This window comes from Psittacula echo (genome assembly GCF_963264785.1).
Source record: "Psittacula echo genome assembly, chromosome: 4".
Lineage (NCBI taxonomy): Eukaryota > Metazoa > Chordata > Aves > Psittaciformes > Psittacidae > Psittacula > Psittacula echo.
Genome location: NC_137738.1, coordinates 37,472,821 through 37,491,820, shown reverse-complemented (window position 1 = coordinate 37,491,820; position 19,000 = coordinate 37,472,821). Strand labels below are relative to the sequence as shown.

General features: G+C 39.8%; 1 protein-coding gene across 1 annotated transcript in view; it reads right to left on the bottom strand.

Annotated features, from left to right (window-relative positions):
* The window catches only part of UTRN (utrophin), a 404,863-nt gene that overhangs the window by 219,392 nt on the left and 166,471 nt on the right, over window positions 1-19,000 (bottom strand). Inside the window, exons 49-55 of the mRNA XM_080615656.1 lie at window positions 12,733-12,883; window positions 11,308-11,483; window positions 9,094-9,229; window positions 6,615-6,764; window positions 5,151-5,235; window positions 3,309-3,514; window positions 2,052-2,169 (exon numbers count right to left, since the gene is read on the bottom strand). Of these exons, the coding sequence (XP_080471782.1) occupies window positions 2,052-2,169; window positions 3,309-3,514; window positions 5,151-5,235; window positions 6,615-6,764; window positions 9,094-9,229; window positions 11,308-11,483; window positions 12,733-12,883 (1,022 nt within the window). The remainder of the gene's footprint in view (window positions 1-2,051; window positions 2,170-3,308; window positions 3,515-5,150; window positions 5,236-6,614; window positions 6,765-9,093; window positions 9,230-11,307; window positions 11,484-12,732; window positions 12,884-19,000) is intronic.

Here is a 19,000-nt window from a genome sequence, read left to right as displayed (position 1 = left end):
ACTTGAAGGTCTACAGAGGTGGAAACAAGTTTCCCTATTACCTGTCATGACAGTTATTAGGAACACATTATATGACAAGAGCTAAAAAGTACAAAAGTGAATGTAAAAAAGCAAGCAAAAAAAATTACATCCAATATATTTATCTTACAGCTGAGTACAGTTTTATTAGAAAACTAATACACTTGATACTTAAGTCACTTCAATCTTCCATGATTTTAACCTTTTACAATTATACAAAGCCATTATGCTTGATCTGCTTGGGAAGATCTCTTAACTTCAACACATTTTAAAATATCCTGTTTAGTTTCACAAGGCTCTCAAAGACTGTGGCAGTAAAGCCCAGCTGCCAGAATAACTATTACTGAAGGACAAACTCAGCAACCTGTGCAACACAAAACCTTCAATTTCAACCCTTAGGCAACTTGTGGATTAATTTTCAGGTGTGACACGGGGTCATCCTGAATGAAAACTTAGAATAACGCTTCGGTAACCCAACAGCAAATAATAATCTGGTTTTCATACAAAAAAAAAAAAAAAAAAAAAAAAAAAAAAAAAATTAAAATAAAGTTGAAAGTTGTTACTCTATTGCATAAAAAAGTATGTTCCAAGGAAACCAGCAGCTGCTGGGAGAGATCAGTGGTTTCCCCAAAATAGCAAAAGCAAAACCAGCAGGAGTAAAAAAAGGCTATAACCCTGTGTGCTGGCTAATGAGCAGAGAAAAACCTCTTCAGTGTGCAGACTCTCCCCACAAAGCTGTAAAGAAAAAAATATCCCTGAGAAACAGCTGCCTACAATAGCAACAAATGGATATTTGATGTTTTCATAGTATTATTACAGAAAGAATATTTCTTGATATATTTTTCCCAAATAATGGCCAAGGTAACTTTAGTCTCTGCACTGTTGACAGACTTCCCCTCCTTTAGTCTCCACCAAAACAGGACAGAAAAATAGTGAAACTCTTGGTATCATCAGCATTCAGTGGGTTCAACAGGTAGGTTCCTACAGAAAGTTGTCAGGGTCAAAACCGAGCACTGGACCAGTTACTAGTAAGAAAATTAACCCTATCCCAGCCGAAACCAGCACAGGCACCAGTCTGGTATGATAGGCAGAAAGACTGGAAAGAATCCTTGATGAGACTATGTTTTTAATTCACATTGTCCATGCAGTAATTGGCATAGAGAAGTACTGGCATATAGGGCAGCAATTTTTTTACACTTAAGGTAGTAAAACAGTGGAGCAGGTTGCCCAGAGAGGTGATAGACGCCACATCCCTGGAGACATTCACGGCTGGGCAGGATGTGGTTCTGGGCAATGTCATACAGTTGAAGATGCCTCTGCTCATTGCAGGAGGGTTGACTATATGACTGCTGAAGGTCTCTTCCAACCCAACTATTCTATGATTCTGTGATACTGTATTTTCTGCTGCATGTATTTTCTAACAGTAGCAACCAGCAAAGCTTAAGAGTCCAAATAATAAATTTTCCCTTATTTTCCAGTCTTTTCAGTTGTATGTTTTGTTTCCATAAGTACCAGTAAAAAAAAGGAAAATTCAAACAGGCTGGGGACCTTTAAACTGGAAGCTCAATTTTCAAATACAGATCAGTGACTTAAAAGCTATATCAGTGAACAACTTTGAAAGTACATGCACAGTTATCGCCTTAAGTTGATACAGTCATACTTTTCACTAACTGTCCAGTGCCTCATAGCTCAACAAAAATAAAGCTGCACAATTAGTTCTTTTCATTAATAAATAAAAGAAATCCTTATTCCTGGGTCTGTGTCTGTCAAATAACTCAAAATCTTCATAAGATATTTTGAAATCCCAGCAAAAATATTTACCTTTGTACTTGAAAAAAAAGGCCGGTTAAGAAAACAAGTGACAATTCTCATTAGACTGGTAGAGTAAAAGGTATTTATCTCTTAAGTTTTCAGTTTGTTCAAGGAAGGCAACTTCAGCTAGGCTCAAAATCAAGAGTTTAACAAGAAGATATGAAGATTATTTTATTGCCATGGAAATGTTGTATTTGCAGACACTGAATAGAGAAACTTACATTTTTCTGTGATCGCTGTCCTAATGTCTGAACTGGAAGTTTTATTTTTCAAATTCTGAGCCAATGTGAAAACAGAATCCAGCTGAGGGTGCCGCTGGTCCAAATCTGCCTTTGTTATCTGTTGAGAATTAGGAGACAATTTAAGTACAAAAAGCAGAATTTAGTTAACATCATCTGTAGTATTTGTAGATAAAAAAAAACTGTGTCACTACGAGTAGATGGCTGTTGCCATCATTATTTAATCCTTGAACTGTCGCGTTATTATACCACTGCTTTAAAAAGCAAAACTATTCTGAATTACAGTTACTGAAAATCCGGAGGTGAAGGTTAGCCTGTACAAACCACACAGTTACCACAGTCATTGCACAATATTTTCCAATATCTATTTTTAACTCTTCTGTAACTTGTTTTTCTCTTATCAAGCTCTGATCATTTATATACTGAAAAAGGGGAAGGTGGTAAAGGGAGAGAGAGATGGAGAAGGAAAAAACCAGAAAGGAACACTTAGACTATATATTGCATAAAAAACATAGCTATTTCACTACAGCAATGTACCAGAAGACCACATTACAAATACAATACTAGAAGAAAGTGTTTCCAAAGCTACTGTACATCAAATTATTCTTTCAAATTCCAGATTATGTTAGACACCCGCAGAAACAGTTTAACATTTGTTTAGCCTGCAGCTTTTACTCTAGAGTCACGCATGTTAATTGATATCAAGTCAAATAAAATGAACCCACAGCATATATCTCAAATACTGCCCATGGCTCAGCATAGTATGAGCTATCAACAGAAATAAATAATTACATCATAAGCATCTATGGTACAACTGTTAATCGTTTTAGTATGTCCCTGGAAATCAGTTTAGTCTAACACCACTACAACAAAACTAATTAGAAATCACTAAAGAGCGGATCATAAAGGTCACCCTCTGAGCAAATATGAAGGTGCTCAAAGGATTCAGCATGAGCTATGTATACATTCCACAAAAGATGTCATTTTCAGGGGGTATTTTCTATGTGCTTTGTTTAAAACAAACGAAAAAACAAGGCAATTCCTAGCTCACATAGCGACACAGGAATTAACAGGAAACAGTAGAGAGAAGAGGGGCATTTAAAGTGTAATTTTCAAGTTACGCATTTATTGCAGACAGTTTCTTTTTCCTTTAAACACATGCAAGTTATTTACTGAATGTACAAGCTATTAAAGTGTGAGCCAATTTTCCAATCCACTAGCCTTCACAAAAACACATACTTTCATTCGTGCAATAGTCCGATTGATCTCTTCAGTATTTCCCACGGTGACTATGTTTGACTTGAGCATCTGGTCAATCAATACCAACCAGTCAGCCAGTTCAGTTGTAGTTTTATCCAGATCAGCAGGTGCAGAAAGTTCCAAAGCCTGCTGAGCCTGAACAGGAATTTCCGATGAAGAAGATACTAGCACCACCTTTTGGATATCTGGAACAGAGTTTGGGGTTTTTGTTGAAAAAAAAGTCATGGCCATGTGCAACTGTGGGAATTACAGGGTATTTTTGTGATTCCTTTAAATATACAAAAGCATCTACAGAGAAAGCTCAGCAACATTTGTATTTGGGGCATTTTAAACACCAGAAACTAACCAGGAATTCCTCCCTTCCCTTCCCCCCTCCCCCCCCCCGCATTCACTCTCCCCCTTTGTGTTTTTTTTTTTAAGGCTATGAATTTTTTTTTTAAGGCTATAAATTATTTCACTTCATGCCAAAGACCCAAATGATTCAGGCTAACTAAAAAACAAACAAGAAAACTTGCAAAGGCAAAATGACATTAAATCTAATGGAGTGAAGCTAAACATTCTTTAACACGAAAAGGAATTGACCCTTATTAGGCATAAAATCCCAACCCTTTAATTTAAGATAAATGTCTATAATTGTCTCCTTCACTTTTGTATTAAATGGCAGAAAGGTTTCCCCCACACTTGGCTCAGAATTCACAAGTAAGCTCAGAATAGCACAAGTAAGTCTAGCTACTGCAATAGGATGCTTCATGGACTTGGCAATACTCAACTGTCCTAAGAAGGGACAGATGCCTGCTAGTTCAGCCCCATCCTTTTTTAACCTGACACTGCAAAAAACTGAAGAATCAGCTGAACAGTAGGATTCACTTCAGAAGCTGTGGTTGGTTGTGTTCCAGTTCTGAGAAAATATCAAGTTAAATCAAGATGAAGCATGAATATTACATACTTGTTTCAACTAATGAATACAGGAGCTTTACTTAAACACCCTGTATAAAAGAAAAACAAGCTGAATCAAGGTTTTGAAACACTTCAACAAAGTTTGGCTTTCCTCCTTTAAATAGTTTACTGGTGCCGAATTTAAAAAAAAAAAAAAGTTAATATACTGAAGTTCAAGATGCAAAATCTTTCAGGCAAAGGCTGCCTTTTTTTATCTAGTTTTCTAAAAAAGAGACTTGGGCATTTTGTTCACACTCTGCTGATCTGCCTCCAACAAGTTGAAAAGACAGCCAGTGTCAGTGTCTGATACAAGAATGTGTCATATTTAGACACCTTCCCCTACAGGAATCAAGAAGATAAGTATCTAGCAGATGAGAAAGACCTATCTGAGTCTTCTCTGAGCTGCAAGATGAAGAATGGTCTTTATTTATAGGATTGCAGAGAATCTGCATGCTGGAGATACTTTACAAATAATTTGCTGGGGAAAGCTTCTTGTGGATCTTAATTACTGAATGGCATGACAAGGCACAAATCCGCAGGGTGTCACAAACATAGCTGTTTCGGTTTTTAATCTGCTCCTAGTACACTGGTTCCAGAGGAGGAGGCCTGAGCTTTATAAAAAATTCCTCCATTTCAAGACTCTTACAGAATCCCAAAGGACTCTCCCAGTCCTGAACTGTAGGGCAACTTATTCCCTAACCAAATGTTTCCTTCTTTCTCCCACAGTAATGTGAAGGTAGCCCAAGCTATATAGCCCAGCGATGGACAGCATTTCCTATTTCTGCTAGTCTAAGTTCATGAGGAAGGTTTTCCTTTTTGGATTACTTTTGACCACAAATGGGATTAAACTCAATGCATTTAAACACAACAGGACTGGTCACTCACCGGAAGGCTTTGTCTGTGTAACAAGACAAGACTGCCCAACAAATGCCTCCAATTCTCTCACTCTGGCAGGCACTTCTCTGAACACCTGCAGTCAAGCAGAGAGGAATAAAAACAGTAAGACAAGCTATAGTAACAGCAAAATGCCATCGCTTTCTAGAAGACAAAATATTCTACACCATGCTTGCTACAATGCCAAAATATATATCAAAGAATTCTTTTAAAGTATCATTTAAAAACAATAAAGATGCCAAGAGGTACTCAAAACTGTTATTTCAGTACATTCCAGTGTCTTACCTAAATCATGGAGAGAAATAAATGAACTGTTGTAGACAGGTTTACATGTTTTTTACTGCCTAAGCTTCAAAGCTGTGTCTCATTATTTGAGTACATTTTGAAGGAGAGATGACACAAAGCATGATTTGTGGTCAGTGACAGGAAAGTAGACAAACACAGAACTAATTTTAAAAGAAAATGTGCTAAACTCTTGTAATAAAGACAAATTTTCCTAAATTGCTTTTTAAAAGTTTTTAAAAGGCAGTGATGGAAATGTAATAAACAAGGGGGGGGGGGGGGGGAGGAATCCCTATTTTCATGGGTGAGTAGGTTAAAACAGATCTTTTTCTTTCCCTGAACAAACAAAAAATCCTTTCCCCAACGAATTGCTACCACTCTGATCCATAATACAATCCCAATAATTCTGCTCAGTTTTCACTTAAATCTCCAGGCTCTACTGGATAAAAAATATCTGGTTTTACTCCAAACAGTGAAGAGTTCTCATATACTTGCCAATGAGATTGAATACTAAAGCTTCTAATTTACAGCAGTTATACTGAAGAAGAATACTAGACACAATTGATAAGATTTGTTCACTAAGATTTAACACATCTTTGTTTTCCTCTTAACTGCTGTAAATGTCCAACTTTCCTATACAGCTCAGATTTACTGTGACAGTTTCAAATTAAGACATTACTGTTTGCTTCACCTGAAATATTTTTGATCCAGCTGTTTAAAAGAAAACCAATACAAAAGAAAACCAATACAAAAGAAAACCAATACAAAAGAAAACCAATACAAAAGAAAACCAATACAAAAGAAAACCAATACAAAAGAAAACCAATACAAAAGAAAACCAATACAAAAGAAAACCAATACAAAAGAAAACCAATACAAAAGAAAACCAATACAAAAGAAAACCAATACAAAAGAAAACCAATACAAAAGAAAACCAATACAAAAGAAAACCAATACAAAAGACCCTAACCTAGCTAAACTAACTCATTCTGATGGAAAAATGTCCACCAGTGTTTCATGTAGACATAGATTGGGGTACCTTTCCTGACTGTGCCTGCATGGCTTCCAAGACATTTTATATACATGTCACAGATACATGTGAAGGATAACAACCATTCCAAATACACTACTGTATTTTCAACTTCAGATACCCAGTGTTGAAGAAATGCACACCTTATTCCACCTCACATTGAGGGACTGCAGGCAATTGGAAAGTTTGTCTTTTTCCTGAAGATCAACATCTTTATCCAAAAGTACTTCAGGTTCAGTTCTATTCAGCCATTCCAGTTTGTCTCCCTGTACTTCAATTTCTTCACTTAAGACCTAAAAGGGATAGAAGAGTTTTAGACTGCAGCAAAATGTGTATATGCTTAAGTAGCAGGGGAGTTTTCCTTTACCTCCAATGTTTAGAAATTTCCCTGGAAATATGTGCCAAAAAGGCTTCTATTTCAGTTCCTATGCTCTATCTAGAAATTACTAAAACATTTTTTCAAATATCAACACTTATTGCTAACTGGAAAAATCCACAAAACTGCAAATAGCCAAGGTAGCTATACAGCTTCACATCATGCACAGATTCTTATCGCACAAGATGCTTCTGTTTGATCAATTCTGGACGTACCATACATATCCAAAAAGGCATCGCACTGTCAATCATAATTGTTGCCTGCATTCGTTTTTAAAAGAAATTGAAGACTGCCTAATTCTGACATGCATTATACAAATACACGGTAGATCACTACAAGATACTTTTTTTCTTACGGAAATGTACTCTAAAGGTATTTAAAACTCAATATAACTTTACAACTTCATTTTGATCAATGGCCCACTGCCTTCTTTTTCTTTGAACATGAAAGTGTAGGCAAGATCCTGCATAAGAAAAATAAAAGCTTATGCTTGCATTCTCACTGACTTTTAATCAACTGCATTATTATTTGCCCACAGACGACAAGCACTGTGGAGTAGGAATCACAGATTTTGTTTTCAAGCCCCTAGAATTAAAATATTTACAATAGCAAGTATACATCATGTTTATCCACCCCACTATTTACACTGATCTCTGTTACACAAGTACTATGGAGGTGTGCATAGGAAAGTGATAGGAACAGAAGCCTGGAAAGCAGATCAATGAACAAAGGAGCTTGCTACAATAAGCACTTTACCAAATAGTGCCTTTACTAAATTTTCAAAGACCTACCTCTAAAAGGTCTTTTCGAAGCAAAGAATCACTGAATGGCTTGGGTTGGAAAGGACCTGAAGAATCATCTAGGTTCCAACCCCCTGCCATGGACACGGACACCTTCCGCTAGGCCAGGTTGCTCAAAGCCCCATCCAACCAACATGCTATATCCTTTTTAATTGGAGACTGCTCCAGAAACTACTTGGAAATCTCCTTCTCATTCCCAGACTATTTATTGCTAACTGATCAGTTAACATCTTCATCCCTACTTCCCTAACACCACCCTTTAATAATAGCTCACCTTCCCTACATTTCCTTACTCACATCATCATACCCCTTCTCACTGTTCTTTGACTAGAAAAAAACCCCACGGTGAGCTGAGTTTCTTTGCAGATGAATTCTTCACCCTTCTGAACATCCCAGCAATGTAGCTCAGTACCTCTTCTATTTCAAACTTACCTTTCCTTAATGTGCATGGACAAAATTGCACAGATGTTCATGCTTTTGCAAGGCCAAAAGGGTACCTAATTCCCTGCCAGTGTTTCTCTAGCAAATTCTGCTTTTCTCCCCCTTACTCCAGTTTTACCTTTCACTTCAGACATCTATATTAAGGCAGATGACAAGATTTGTAAGCTTTTATCACAGGCAGCAAATGTTCAACTGACACGAGTCAATTTGTTTGGGTACACACAACTTCAACAACTCTATAAAGCTGTTGAAGTTGGAAGATTCCAGATCTGTTGGAAGTTCAAGCCTTTCCACCTGAATTGTTGGTTTGGGTTTTTTTGCTTGTTTGTTGGTTCTTTGGTTTTAATTTACTTACTCAATGTACAAAAAAAAAAAAAAAAAAAAAAGGGCAAGCAGTCTTGTTGAATTGATTATTCCTTCCATTTTTTTAGGATTCCAGACACATTGTCTTTCACACATTCTACAGACCAAAGGTATTTTGTTGTCAAAGCTAGACACAAAATTAAAAGGGAAAATACACACGTATATATGCACCCAACTCCCCTGAAATGACCAAGCCCCTTATGCTTATAAAGCAGGTTAAACAAATTCTTAGACATCTAACAAAGTATTAAAGTTGCCCAGTAAATGGGACAATGGTGCTTACTTAGCATTTTAAGCTTATCAGCTTTTGGCTAAAGTTTTAACAACTATAAAGTTGACCTGGGGACATCATCTTCAGTGCAATTCAACTTACTACATTTTATTAGTAGTACATATATTTCTCACTTTCTGATAAATAGCCACCAACTTCTGGCTAGATAACATACTTATCAACTCATCCAACTTCATTTCGAGATGCCACTTGCCTGTGTGAGTTCTCTCACAAACCTGTCTTCTACGACCATAATATTTACATTTTTTTTGGCAATTTATGATGTGAAAATTCCCCTCCCAAAAGCCACATTCTGATGCTTTGCACAAGACATGCATGTGCATACACATACACACACTAATCAATCTTGCCTGTAATTCTTGCAAGTTTTCTTCATGGTCGAATGTAAATCTTGTGTCCAGAGCATTTTCTACATTTTCCAACCAGCAACGCAGCTCATCAAGCTTCTTTCTGTACTCTATCAGCTGTTGATTCTCTCCTTTTAGCCTTAAAAAGGAGAGCAAAAAGCCCACATGTGTTTCTGCAGTAAATACAGTACATCAGTCCTACATACTCTGATGCAGCAGCCATGTCTTTCAGTGGTTGGAGCCTTTTAAAGGATTCATTTTGGTAGACAAAAGGATTCTATAGTCATCATTAAAATGCAAGACACTTGCAAATTAATACAACAACCTTAAAAATAGATAAATTTAAGGTCAAAAAAAAAAAATATCACAAAATAGACTTTCAAAAGACTGCAGAAAACATTAAATGTGAGAGTAATGACACCTTCAGGCCTAATCCCTGTAAGCCACTTTTCATGGTTTAACCCAGGACACCACTACAAGGCTAGTGAAAGTATTAGAAACATCCCAAAACCCTCAAAGGAAAATATCCCATAAAACCACAAAAATTTTTAATGAAACTTCTCAAACTAATCAATTAAGAAAAATCCTATTGCATTTCTAAATGTATCAGATGTTAAAAATGTATAATTATATAAATCATAGAATCATAGAATAGTTAGGGTTGGAAAGGACCTTAAGATCACCTAGTTCCAACCCCCCTGCCATGGGCAGGGACACCTCACACTAAACCATGTCACCCAAGGCCTCATCCAACCTGGCCTTGAACACCGCAAAGGATGGAGCATTCACAACCTCCCTGGGCAACCCATTCCAGTGCCTCACCACTCTAACAGTAAAGAATTTCTTCCTTAGATCCAATCTAAACTTCCCCCGTTGTTTAAGTTTGAACCCCTTACCCCTTGTCCTGTCACTACAGTCCCTGACGAAGAGTGCCTCCCCAGCATCCTTGTAGGCCCCCTTCAGATACTGGAAGGCTGCTATGAGGTCTCCACGCAGCCTTCTCTTCTCCAGGCTCAACAGCCCCAACTTTCTCAGCCTGTCTTCATACGGGAGGTGCTCCAGTCCCCTGATCATCCTCGAGGCCCTCCTCTGGACTTGTTCCAACAGTTCCATGTCCTTTTTATGTTGAGGACACCAGAACTGCACACAATGCTCCAAGTGAGGTCTCACGAGAGCAGAGTAGAGGGGCAGGATCACCTCCTTCGACCTGCTGGTCATGCTCCTTTTGATGCAGCCCAGGATACAGTTGGCTTTCTGGGCTGCGAGCGCACACTGAAGCCGGCTCATGTTCATTTGCTCATCGACCAACACCCCCAAGTCCTTCTCTGCAGGGCTGCTCTGAATCTCTTCTCTGCCCAACCTGTAGCCGTGCCTGGGATTGCTCCGACCCAGGTGTAGGACCTTGCACTTGGCATGGTTAAACTTCATAAGGTTGGCATCAGCCCACCTCACAAGCGTGTCGAGGTCCCTCTGGATGGCATCCCTTCCCTCCAGTGTTATCAACTGAACCGCACTATAAATAGTCTCTTTTGGAGACTATAAATAGTCTCCAAAAGCCCGTATTAGTTCCAGGAATTTATCCTTATTATATTTTTTAGTGGTAAGAACAGAGAGGAGGACCTTATATTCCCAGATACACTAAAAATTGGATATATTGAAAGTTTATCTCAGAGAACCTTGCTCTTTGATCTTCTGAACTAAATTTAAGGCTACATCAAAATGTATTTTCATTTTGTTTAGAAAATCAGATGGATTAAATCACTGCAAACACAGACATAAAGGTCTTAATTTTTAGTATCGTGGAAATTCAAGAACAGCACAAGTGTTTCAATTTGTCTACCTCTGACAATGCAAAAACAGAAATCAAGGTAATATACTTACAGTTCAGCTTCAGCCAGAGAAAGCTGAGCATTTCTTCCTTAAAAAGTCTGGCTTAGCAATGAAATGATATTAAAAACAAAGAAAAATTCTAGGAAAATAAGTTTTGTGGTTGTCATTTGGTGGGTTGTATTAAAAACAGACTCACAATGCAGTGAGCTGCAGGTACATTTATGAGAAATCAGGTCTGGAAGACAGTTCATAACACATAGCTCCCAATATCAGGAAAATTCAGATTAATGACAGCACACAGTAAATGCACTCTGTCTCCCACAGTCTTCTAAATAAGATTCCTCATTGGATCTGGTCAGATATCCAAATTTCTGATGAACTTATTACCTCTGTTGTCTATCCATGACCTCCGCGGTGATTGCTTTCCAGCGTCTATTCAGTCCTGCCAGCTTTTCCTGTAGGAAGGTCCCATCTGTAGCAGATAGTTTCTGTATGATCCCTTCCCCAGTTCTGTTCAATGCTGAAACACTGGCCTGATGGCTGCTGACTCCCTCTTCAAGTTCCTGTCAGAAACATAAAAGCCACACAGTATTTTTTTTCCTGACCTAAAGAGACTTTGATCTGTGGCTCGTAATATGCAGGATAAATCCTGGGTGCATATTATTTTACTGAAACAGGCACTTAAAGACATCTTACTTAAAATCAGATGCTGTTGATTTAAGTTATTACAATTCTGTTGTTGAATCTAGTTCAATTTTCTAATGTGCCACAGAAAGATAATGACACAGAATAGGCTGCCAGATACTACTTAGTATCACAAGAATTCATTTAAACTATTAGTGCTAGAATCCACACTCATGCCCGATTCCTTTCCCCTTAAAGCACAGCACTTTCTGGTAGTGCAAATGGATGGTATGACTCTTTTTAAACAGTTCTTCTCATAACCCATGCCCTTGACTATCTGCACCTTACCAGTATTTTTGCTAGGATAATTACGGCTATGCTGCCATGGTCCCCACATGTCACAGAAAATCCATGAAACTAAAAGCAAGCCAGAAGATGTCAGAATAAAACCTTCAAATATCCATAACCACTACAAAAACCTTATATTGTTAGTAAAAATTTCTTTGCAACTAGATCAGCAATAAGGAAAATGCCCTAAAAAAAGCCATACCTCCAAGCAGCAACAAGAATAAGATACAAACCTTATGTTAGATAGAACATTACATTTCTTTCACAGCACATATCTAACTCTTGGATAGCCATTTATTTCCCAAAGGGAAAAAAAATATGATCCTTAATGTTTTCTTATTATTATTTAGAAGGAAGGAAAGTAGTCTAGCTAAAGAGAAAATTCTGCTTTTAGTAATCTTCTCTTTCTAGACTGCTTAAGCAAGTCAGGATCTTGCAAAGTCAGTTTAAGCAAATAATTTGCTAAGTTATAATTGACCATTGATGGGTTCCAATTTTTAAATTATGAGCAGAAAATAAGCAAAAATAATATACTTATTTCTTAACTGTTTAATATATTTTTAAAGCTGTCACAAAACTTATAAAACATCCAAAATTATGCCAACATTTGAAATACCAAATTATCTCAAAACCATCCATACTAAGAGTCATCATCAAACTCCATACTATAAAAGCAGGAGTTGAGCTCTTCCCCAAGAACTGTTTTAAACAGCAAATGAAAAAGAAATTTCAAGAGCTACCACTTTTTAAAGTGGAATTGCACAGCCTCATTTCAAATCTCTATAGAAAACTATATAGACTTTTTCCAGCTTGCTCATTTTCTGAACAAATCACACATACCTGTTGATGCAGCCCAGCTCTCTGTAGCTCCAGGCTGCCATCCGGACCTCGGGCATCAGCTAGTAACACTTCAGCTTCTGTTATCCAGTGGGAGAGGTCATTGAGATCACAGTGGAACTGCCTCCATGCCTCTGTTGCTCTATCAAAACGACTGTTGAAAACAAAGTATACAAAAATTACCCAAACCATTCTGGTGAAAAGGCTACAATTCCTACTCTGGTGAGTAGAAAACTGCCTTGTGAAGCAGAGAGGCTGGTCAACTAACTGCCAGTATCGAAGGCTTCCTGACATAATAGCACCCTGCAGCACAGATTGCCTTTAACTTCCAGCTGAAGGAAAAAATGGCAGTCCTAAGCAAACTTTTGTTTCTATCACCTAAAAAGATTGATTAGCTGAACCAAATTGCTCTGTAGAACCCTTTTTTTTGCTTTATCATAAAATGGCTCAGATATCAGATGGTGTGGAACATGAAATACGATTAATTGCTATGTTGAGGGGTTTTTTTATTATTATTCATAAACCATGGGGTACTGGTGCCTGGAATTTAATAAGTGAAGGTGATTTTGATTATATAGAACTGACTGTATTACCAGTGGGCCCACATAAGTAGGTCTTATGCAGTCTAATCAAACAATAATTTACCAAGCATTTCATTATTATTATCATCTTTATGGCCTCAAATGAATGTGTAGTTTAACATGAAGGGCAACAACTTCCAGCATTGAACAGGCTGAATTATCACAGTCAGAAGGCTGCTTTTAACTAAAATGAGAGTTCTACTGTGTTAACAAACAAAACCAGTCCTATTTGCCTTATAAATGCTAACGCATAGCAATCAATGAATAGAAAACAAGCTACTTTATGCCTTTCTGACACTGTTTTCTAATTTAACATTCAGCACTGGGGCAAAGTCCATGGCAGGGGCAGCATTGTTACAAACAGCTCAACAGAGTATTACGCCCATACATATACACACATTTCACTTTACACGTATAGAATCATAGAATAGTTAGGGTTGGAAAGGACCTTAAGATCACCTAGTTCCAACCCCCCTGCCATGGGCAGGGACACCTCACACTAAACCATGTCACCCAAGGCCTCATCCAACCTGGCCTTGAACACCGCCAAGGATGGAGCATTCACAACCTCCCTGGGCAACCCATTCCAGTGCCTCACCACTCTAACAGTAAAGAATTTCTTCCTTAGATCCAATCTAAACTTCCCCCGTTGTTTAAGTTTGAACCCCTTACCCCTTGTCCTGTCACTACAGTCCCTGAAGAAGAGTGCCTCCCCAGCATCCTTGTAGGCCCCCTTCAGATACTGGAAGGCTGCTATGAGGTCTCCACGCAGCCTTCTCTTCTCCAGGCTCAACAAACCCAACTTTCTCAGCCTGTCTTCATACGGGAGGTGCTCCAGTCCCCTGATCATCCTCGTGGCCCTCCTCTGGACTTGTTCCAACAGTTCCATGTCCTTTTTATGTTGAGGACACCAGAACTGCACACAATACTCCAAGTGAGGTCTCACGAGAGCAGAGTAGAGGGGCAGGACCACCTCCTTCGACCTGCTGGTCATGCTCCTTTTGATGCAGCCCATGATACAGTTGGCTTTCTGGGCTGCAAGCACACACTGAAGTAGGCTCATGTTCATTTGCTCATCGACCAACACCCCCAAGTCCTTCTCTGCAGAGCTGCTCTGAATCTCTTCTCTGCCCAACCTGTAGCTTTACCTGGGATTGCTCCGACCCAGGTGTAGGACCTTGCACTTGGCATGGTTAAACTTCATAAGGTTGGCATCAGCCCACCTCACAAGCGTGTCGAGGTCCCTCTGGATGGCATCCCTTCCCTCCAGTGTATCAACCGAACCACACAGCTTGGTGTCATCAGCAAACTTGCTGAGGGCGCACTCAATCCCACTGTCCATGTCACTCACAAAGATGTTGAACAAGACTGGTCCCAACACCGATCCCTGAGGGACACCACTTGTTACTGGTCTCCAGCCGGACATCGAGCCATTGACCACAACTCTTTGCGTGCGGCCATCCAGCCAGTTCTTTATCCACCGAGTGGTCCACCCATCAAATTGATGTCTCTCCAATTTAGAGATGAGGATGTCATGTGGGACAGTGTCGAATGCTTTGCACAAGTCCAGGTAGACGACGTCAACTGCTCTACCCCTGTCCATCAGTTTCGTAGCCCCATCATAGAAGGCCATCAAATTGGTCAGGCAGGATTTCCCCTTAGTGAAGCCATGCTGGCTGTCACCAACCACCTCCTTGTTTTTCATGTGCCTTAGCATGCCTTCCAGGAGAATCTGCTCCAAGAGTTTGCCAGGCACAGAGGTGAGACTGACTGGTCTGTAATTCCCCAGGTCATCCATTTTCCCCTTCTTGAAAATGGGGGTTATATTTCCCTTTTTCCAGTCATCGGGAACTTCACCTGATTGCCATGATTTTTCAAATATGATGGCCAGTGGCTTAGCAATTTCATTTGCCAGCTCCTTCAGGACCCGCGGATGGATTTCCTCAAGTCCCATGGACTTGTGTACATTTAGGTTTTTAAGATGGTCTCAAACCAGATCCTCTCCTACAGTGGGCCTAAGGTCTTCATTCTTACAGTCTCTGCATCTGCCTTCCGAGACTTGGGTGGTGCAGTCAGAGCCTTTGCCAGTGAAGACCGAGGCAAAGAAGTCATTAAGAACCTCAGCCTTCTCCAAATCCAGGGTAGCCAGTTCTCTTGATATCTTCCGAAGGGGGCCTACGCTGTCCCTAGTCTGTCTTTTACTCGCTACATACCTATAGAATCCCTTCCTATTATCCTTAACATCCCTAGCCAAGTTCAATTCTAACTGGGCCTTAGCTTTCCTCACCTGGTCCCTAGCTTCCCGGACAGCATCCCTGTATTCTTCCCAGGCCACCTGTCCCTGCTTCCACCTTCTATAAGCCTCTTTTTTCCCTTGAATTTTCCTGAGCAGCTCCTTATCCATCCAAGGAGGTCTCCTGGCCCTCCTGCTGCACTTCCTTCTAGTTGGGATGCAACACTCCTGAGCTTGGAGCAGGTGATCCTTGCATATCAACCAGCAGTCTTGGGCCCCCCTGCCCTCTAGGGCTGTATCCCATGGAACCTTACTAAGCAGGCTCCTGAAGAGGCCAAAGTCTGCTCTCTTGAAGTCCAGGGCAGTGAGCTTGCTGCACGCTCTTCTCATTGTCCCAAGGATCTCGAATTCTACCATCTCGTGGTCACTGCAACCAAGGCTGCCCTGGAGCGTCACATTTCCAACCAGCCCTTCCCTGTTGGTGAGCACGAGGTCAAGCATGGCACCTCTCCTTGTTGGCTCCTCTATTACTTACAGAAGGAAGTTGTCTTCCACACAATCAAGGAACCTCCTGGATTGCTTGTGCCGGGCCGTACCTTCACTCCAACAGATGTCAGGGTGGTTGAAGTCTCTCATGAGAACAAGGGCCTGTCAGCGTGAGGCTGTTCCTATCTGCCTATAGAGCACTTCATCCACAGATTCCTCTTGATCAAGTTAAACTGAAGTGAACTGCATTTAGTTGAACAATTAGAAGTTTAGCTAAACAGAGCTTAATTCAACATCGGAGCTTTTATTAAAGGTTTAGCTATTTAGCTGGCACTCAATCACAAAATCATTACTACCTCTAAAAACTAAATCCTTTTTATGTCACAGACTTGAGATGTTTTTCCTAATTCTGTCAAAATCTCTTCCCACTCCAGAGACAGAAAAAAAGCCAAAGATTAAGAAGATAGAGTCTTCTAGCCTTCTTGTGTATACTTATTGCAACACCAGGAAGAGCAAAAATAAACTTGGTTAAAAATCCTTCTCAGTAACAGAAAGGGTATAAAAATACTAATGTCAAAAGGAGAAGGACAGAAGCCAGAGAGTTGTAGTCTATGGGGCAGAGTCTTGTTGGAGGCCTGTATCTAGCGGAGTGCCTCAAGGGTCAGTACTGGGACCACTATTATTTAATATATTCATCAACAATTTAGATGAGGGAATTGAGTGTACTGTCAGCAAGTTTGCTGATGACACTAAGCTGGGAGGAGTGGCTGACACGCCAGAAGGCTGTGCTGCCATCCAGCGAGACTTGGACAGGCTGGAGAGTTGGGCAGGGAATAACTTGATGAAATATAACAAGGGAAAGTGTAGAGTCCTGCATCTGGGCAGGAACAACCCCAGGTTCCAGTATAGGTTGGGGAACGACCTGTTAGAGAGCAGTGTAGGGGAGAGGGACCTGGGAGTCCTAGTGGATGGCAGGATGACCATGAGCCAACACTGTGCCCTTGTGGCCAAGAAGGCCAATGGCATCCTGGGGTGTATTAGAAGGGGGGTGGTCAGTAGGTCGAGAGAGGTCCTCCTCCCCCTCTACTCTGCCCTGGTGAGACCGCATCTGGAATATTGTGTCCAGTTCTGGGCCCCTCAGTTCAAGAAGGACAGGGACCTGCTGAAGAGAGTCCAGTGCAGGGCGACAAAGATGATTCAGGGAGTGGAGCATCTCCCTTATGAGGAAAGGCTGAGGGAGCTGGGTCTCTATAGTTTGGAGGAGACTGAGGGGTGACCTTATTAGTGTATATAAATATATAAAGGGGGAGTGTCATGAGGATGGAGCCAGGCTCTTCTCAGTGACAAACAATGACAGGACAAGGGGTAACGGATACAAACTGGAACACAAGAGGTTCCACTTAAACTTGAGAAGAAACAACTTCTCAGTGAAGGTGACGGAACACTGGAACAGGCTGCCCAGGGGGGTTGTGGAGTCTCCTTCTCTGGAGACATTCAAAACCCACCTGGACACATTCCTGTGTAACCTTATCTAGGTGTTCCTGCTCTGGCAGGGGGATTGGACTAGATGATCTTTTGAGGTCCCTTCCAATCTCTAGCATACTGTGATACTGTGAAAATACAGCTTTTTAATATTGATACTAATGATGTCTTCATTAATCAAAGTACAGCCTTCTACTAAAATTAAAATTGCAGCACTTAATATATTCAGGAAGCTACATACCATTTAGCTGAAATTGCTAGTCCAATAGTCCCTTTTGTATGAAAATCACACCCAATATTTTTCTCATTAAGATGCACTGCTTTACAAGCTTTATGAAGCTGAAGATTAATTTGTATTCAGTGAACCAACTGAAGAGGTAATCTCTTGCATTTTGCCAGCTAATCATAAACATTGAACTTACTCTTTGATACACTTCTCTTTTCCAATGGGAAGTTTCTGGTTAACCCTGGCTACTTAATGAAATCAAATTTAAGTTGTAAATGAAATTAAACTCATACTTACAAAAGGAGAATATTAGTTAAAGCTTTTCAATTAAGTTACAGGAGGGAAAAAATGCATATCTAAAGCTTAGCATGCATCATACAAAATAGCTGCAGGCATATAAATACAGATGGGCACCAGATTCTGCAGCAGTTGTGTCCAAAACAGAAGGTGACCACAGGCAGCCAGCAAGAACACAGCAAGTGCTACCTACCTGGCACCACCGTTTGTTTTCAAATTAAAAAAATAAAAAAGAAAGTGAAACAACACTGCCTGCTGAATTTAAACCTTGATGTGACACTGATATACTGGCCTAAAATTTCTAGAAGTCTCTGCTTACACACTACCACCAACTGACTTTTATATCCTTACACATACACTAGGGCTTTGAGTTGAAAACATCAGCTTGTGTAATACACACTCTCCCTAAAAGCAATCTCTTCAAAATACACTACTGATGTTTGACATCAGACTTCTGGTGCTACAAAGCAAGTGCACATGGCTAAACATTAATTCATGCTCTACAGAACTTATTCACTAACTATTACCTTGTATTACTATTAAAAAGCAAATACTACAGAAGCAAATTAACTACAGTATGAGCCTTTGCATTTAATTTTAAGTTTCATAAAATAATTTTCAGTCATTAAAGGTTTTTTTGCATAGCAGCAATCTCAGTGTCTACTGCTGTTTAGAGCAGCAGCAGCAGTTCCTTCAGGTTAGTGGTAACTTTCTGAACACATACTTTCATACTTTCACCAATTCCAACTTAAAATGCCTTTCTGTCACACTTTGTTCCAACTTTGACTAAGTGGTATTGAGTTTGGTTTTAAACATTTAAAGTTGATTCAAATAAGAAGGCATTTTCAGTTTAGAATATCTTCTGTAAGGAGTGGGGAGAAATCAAAGCCTAGTCTAACTTTTCCCCTCTCCCCTTTCTGACATAAGTGAAATTACAGCTGTTTGATATTTGTGGAGATAGGAAAT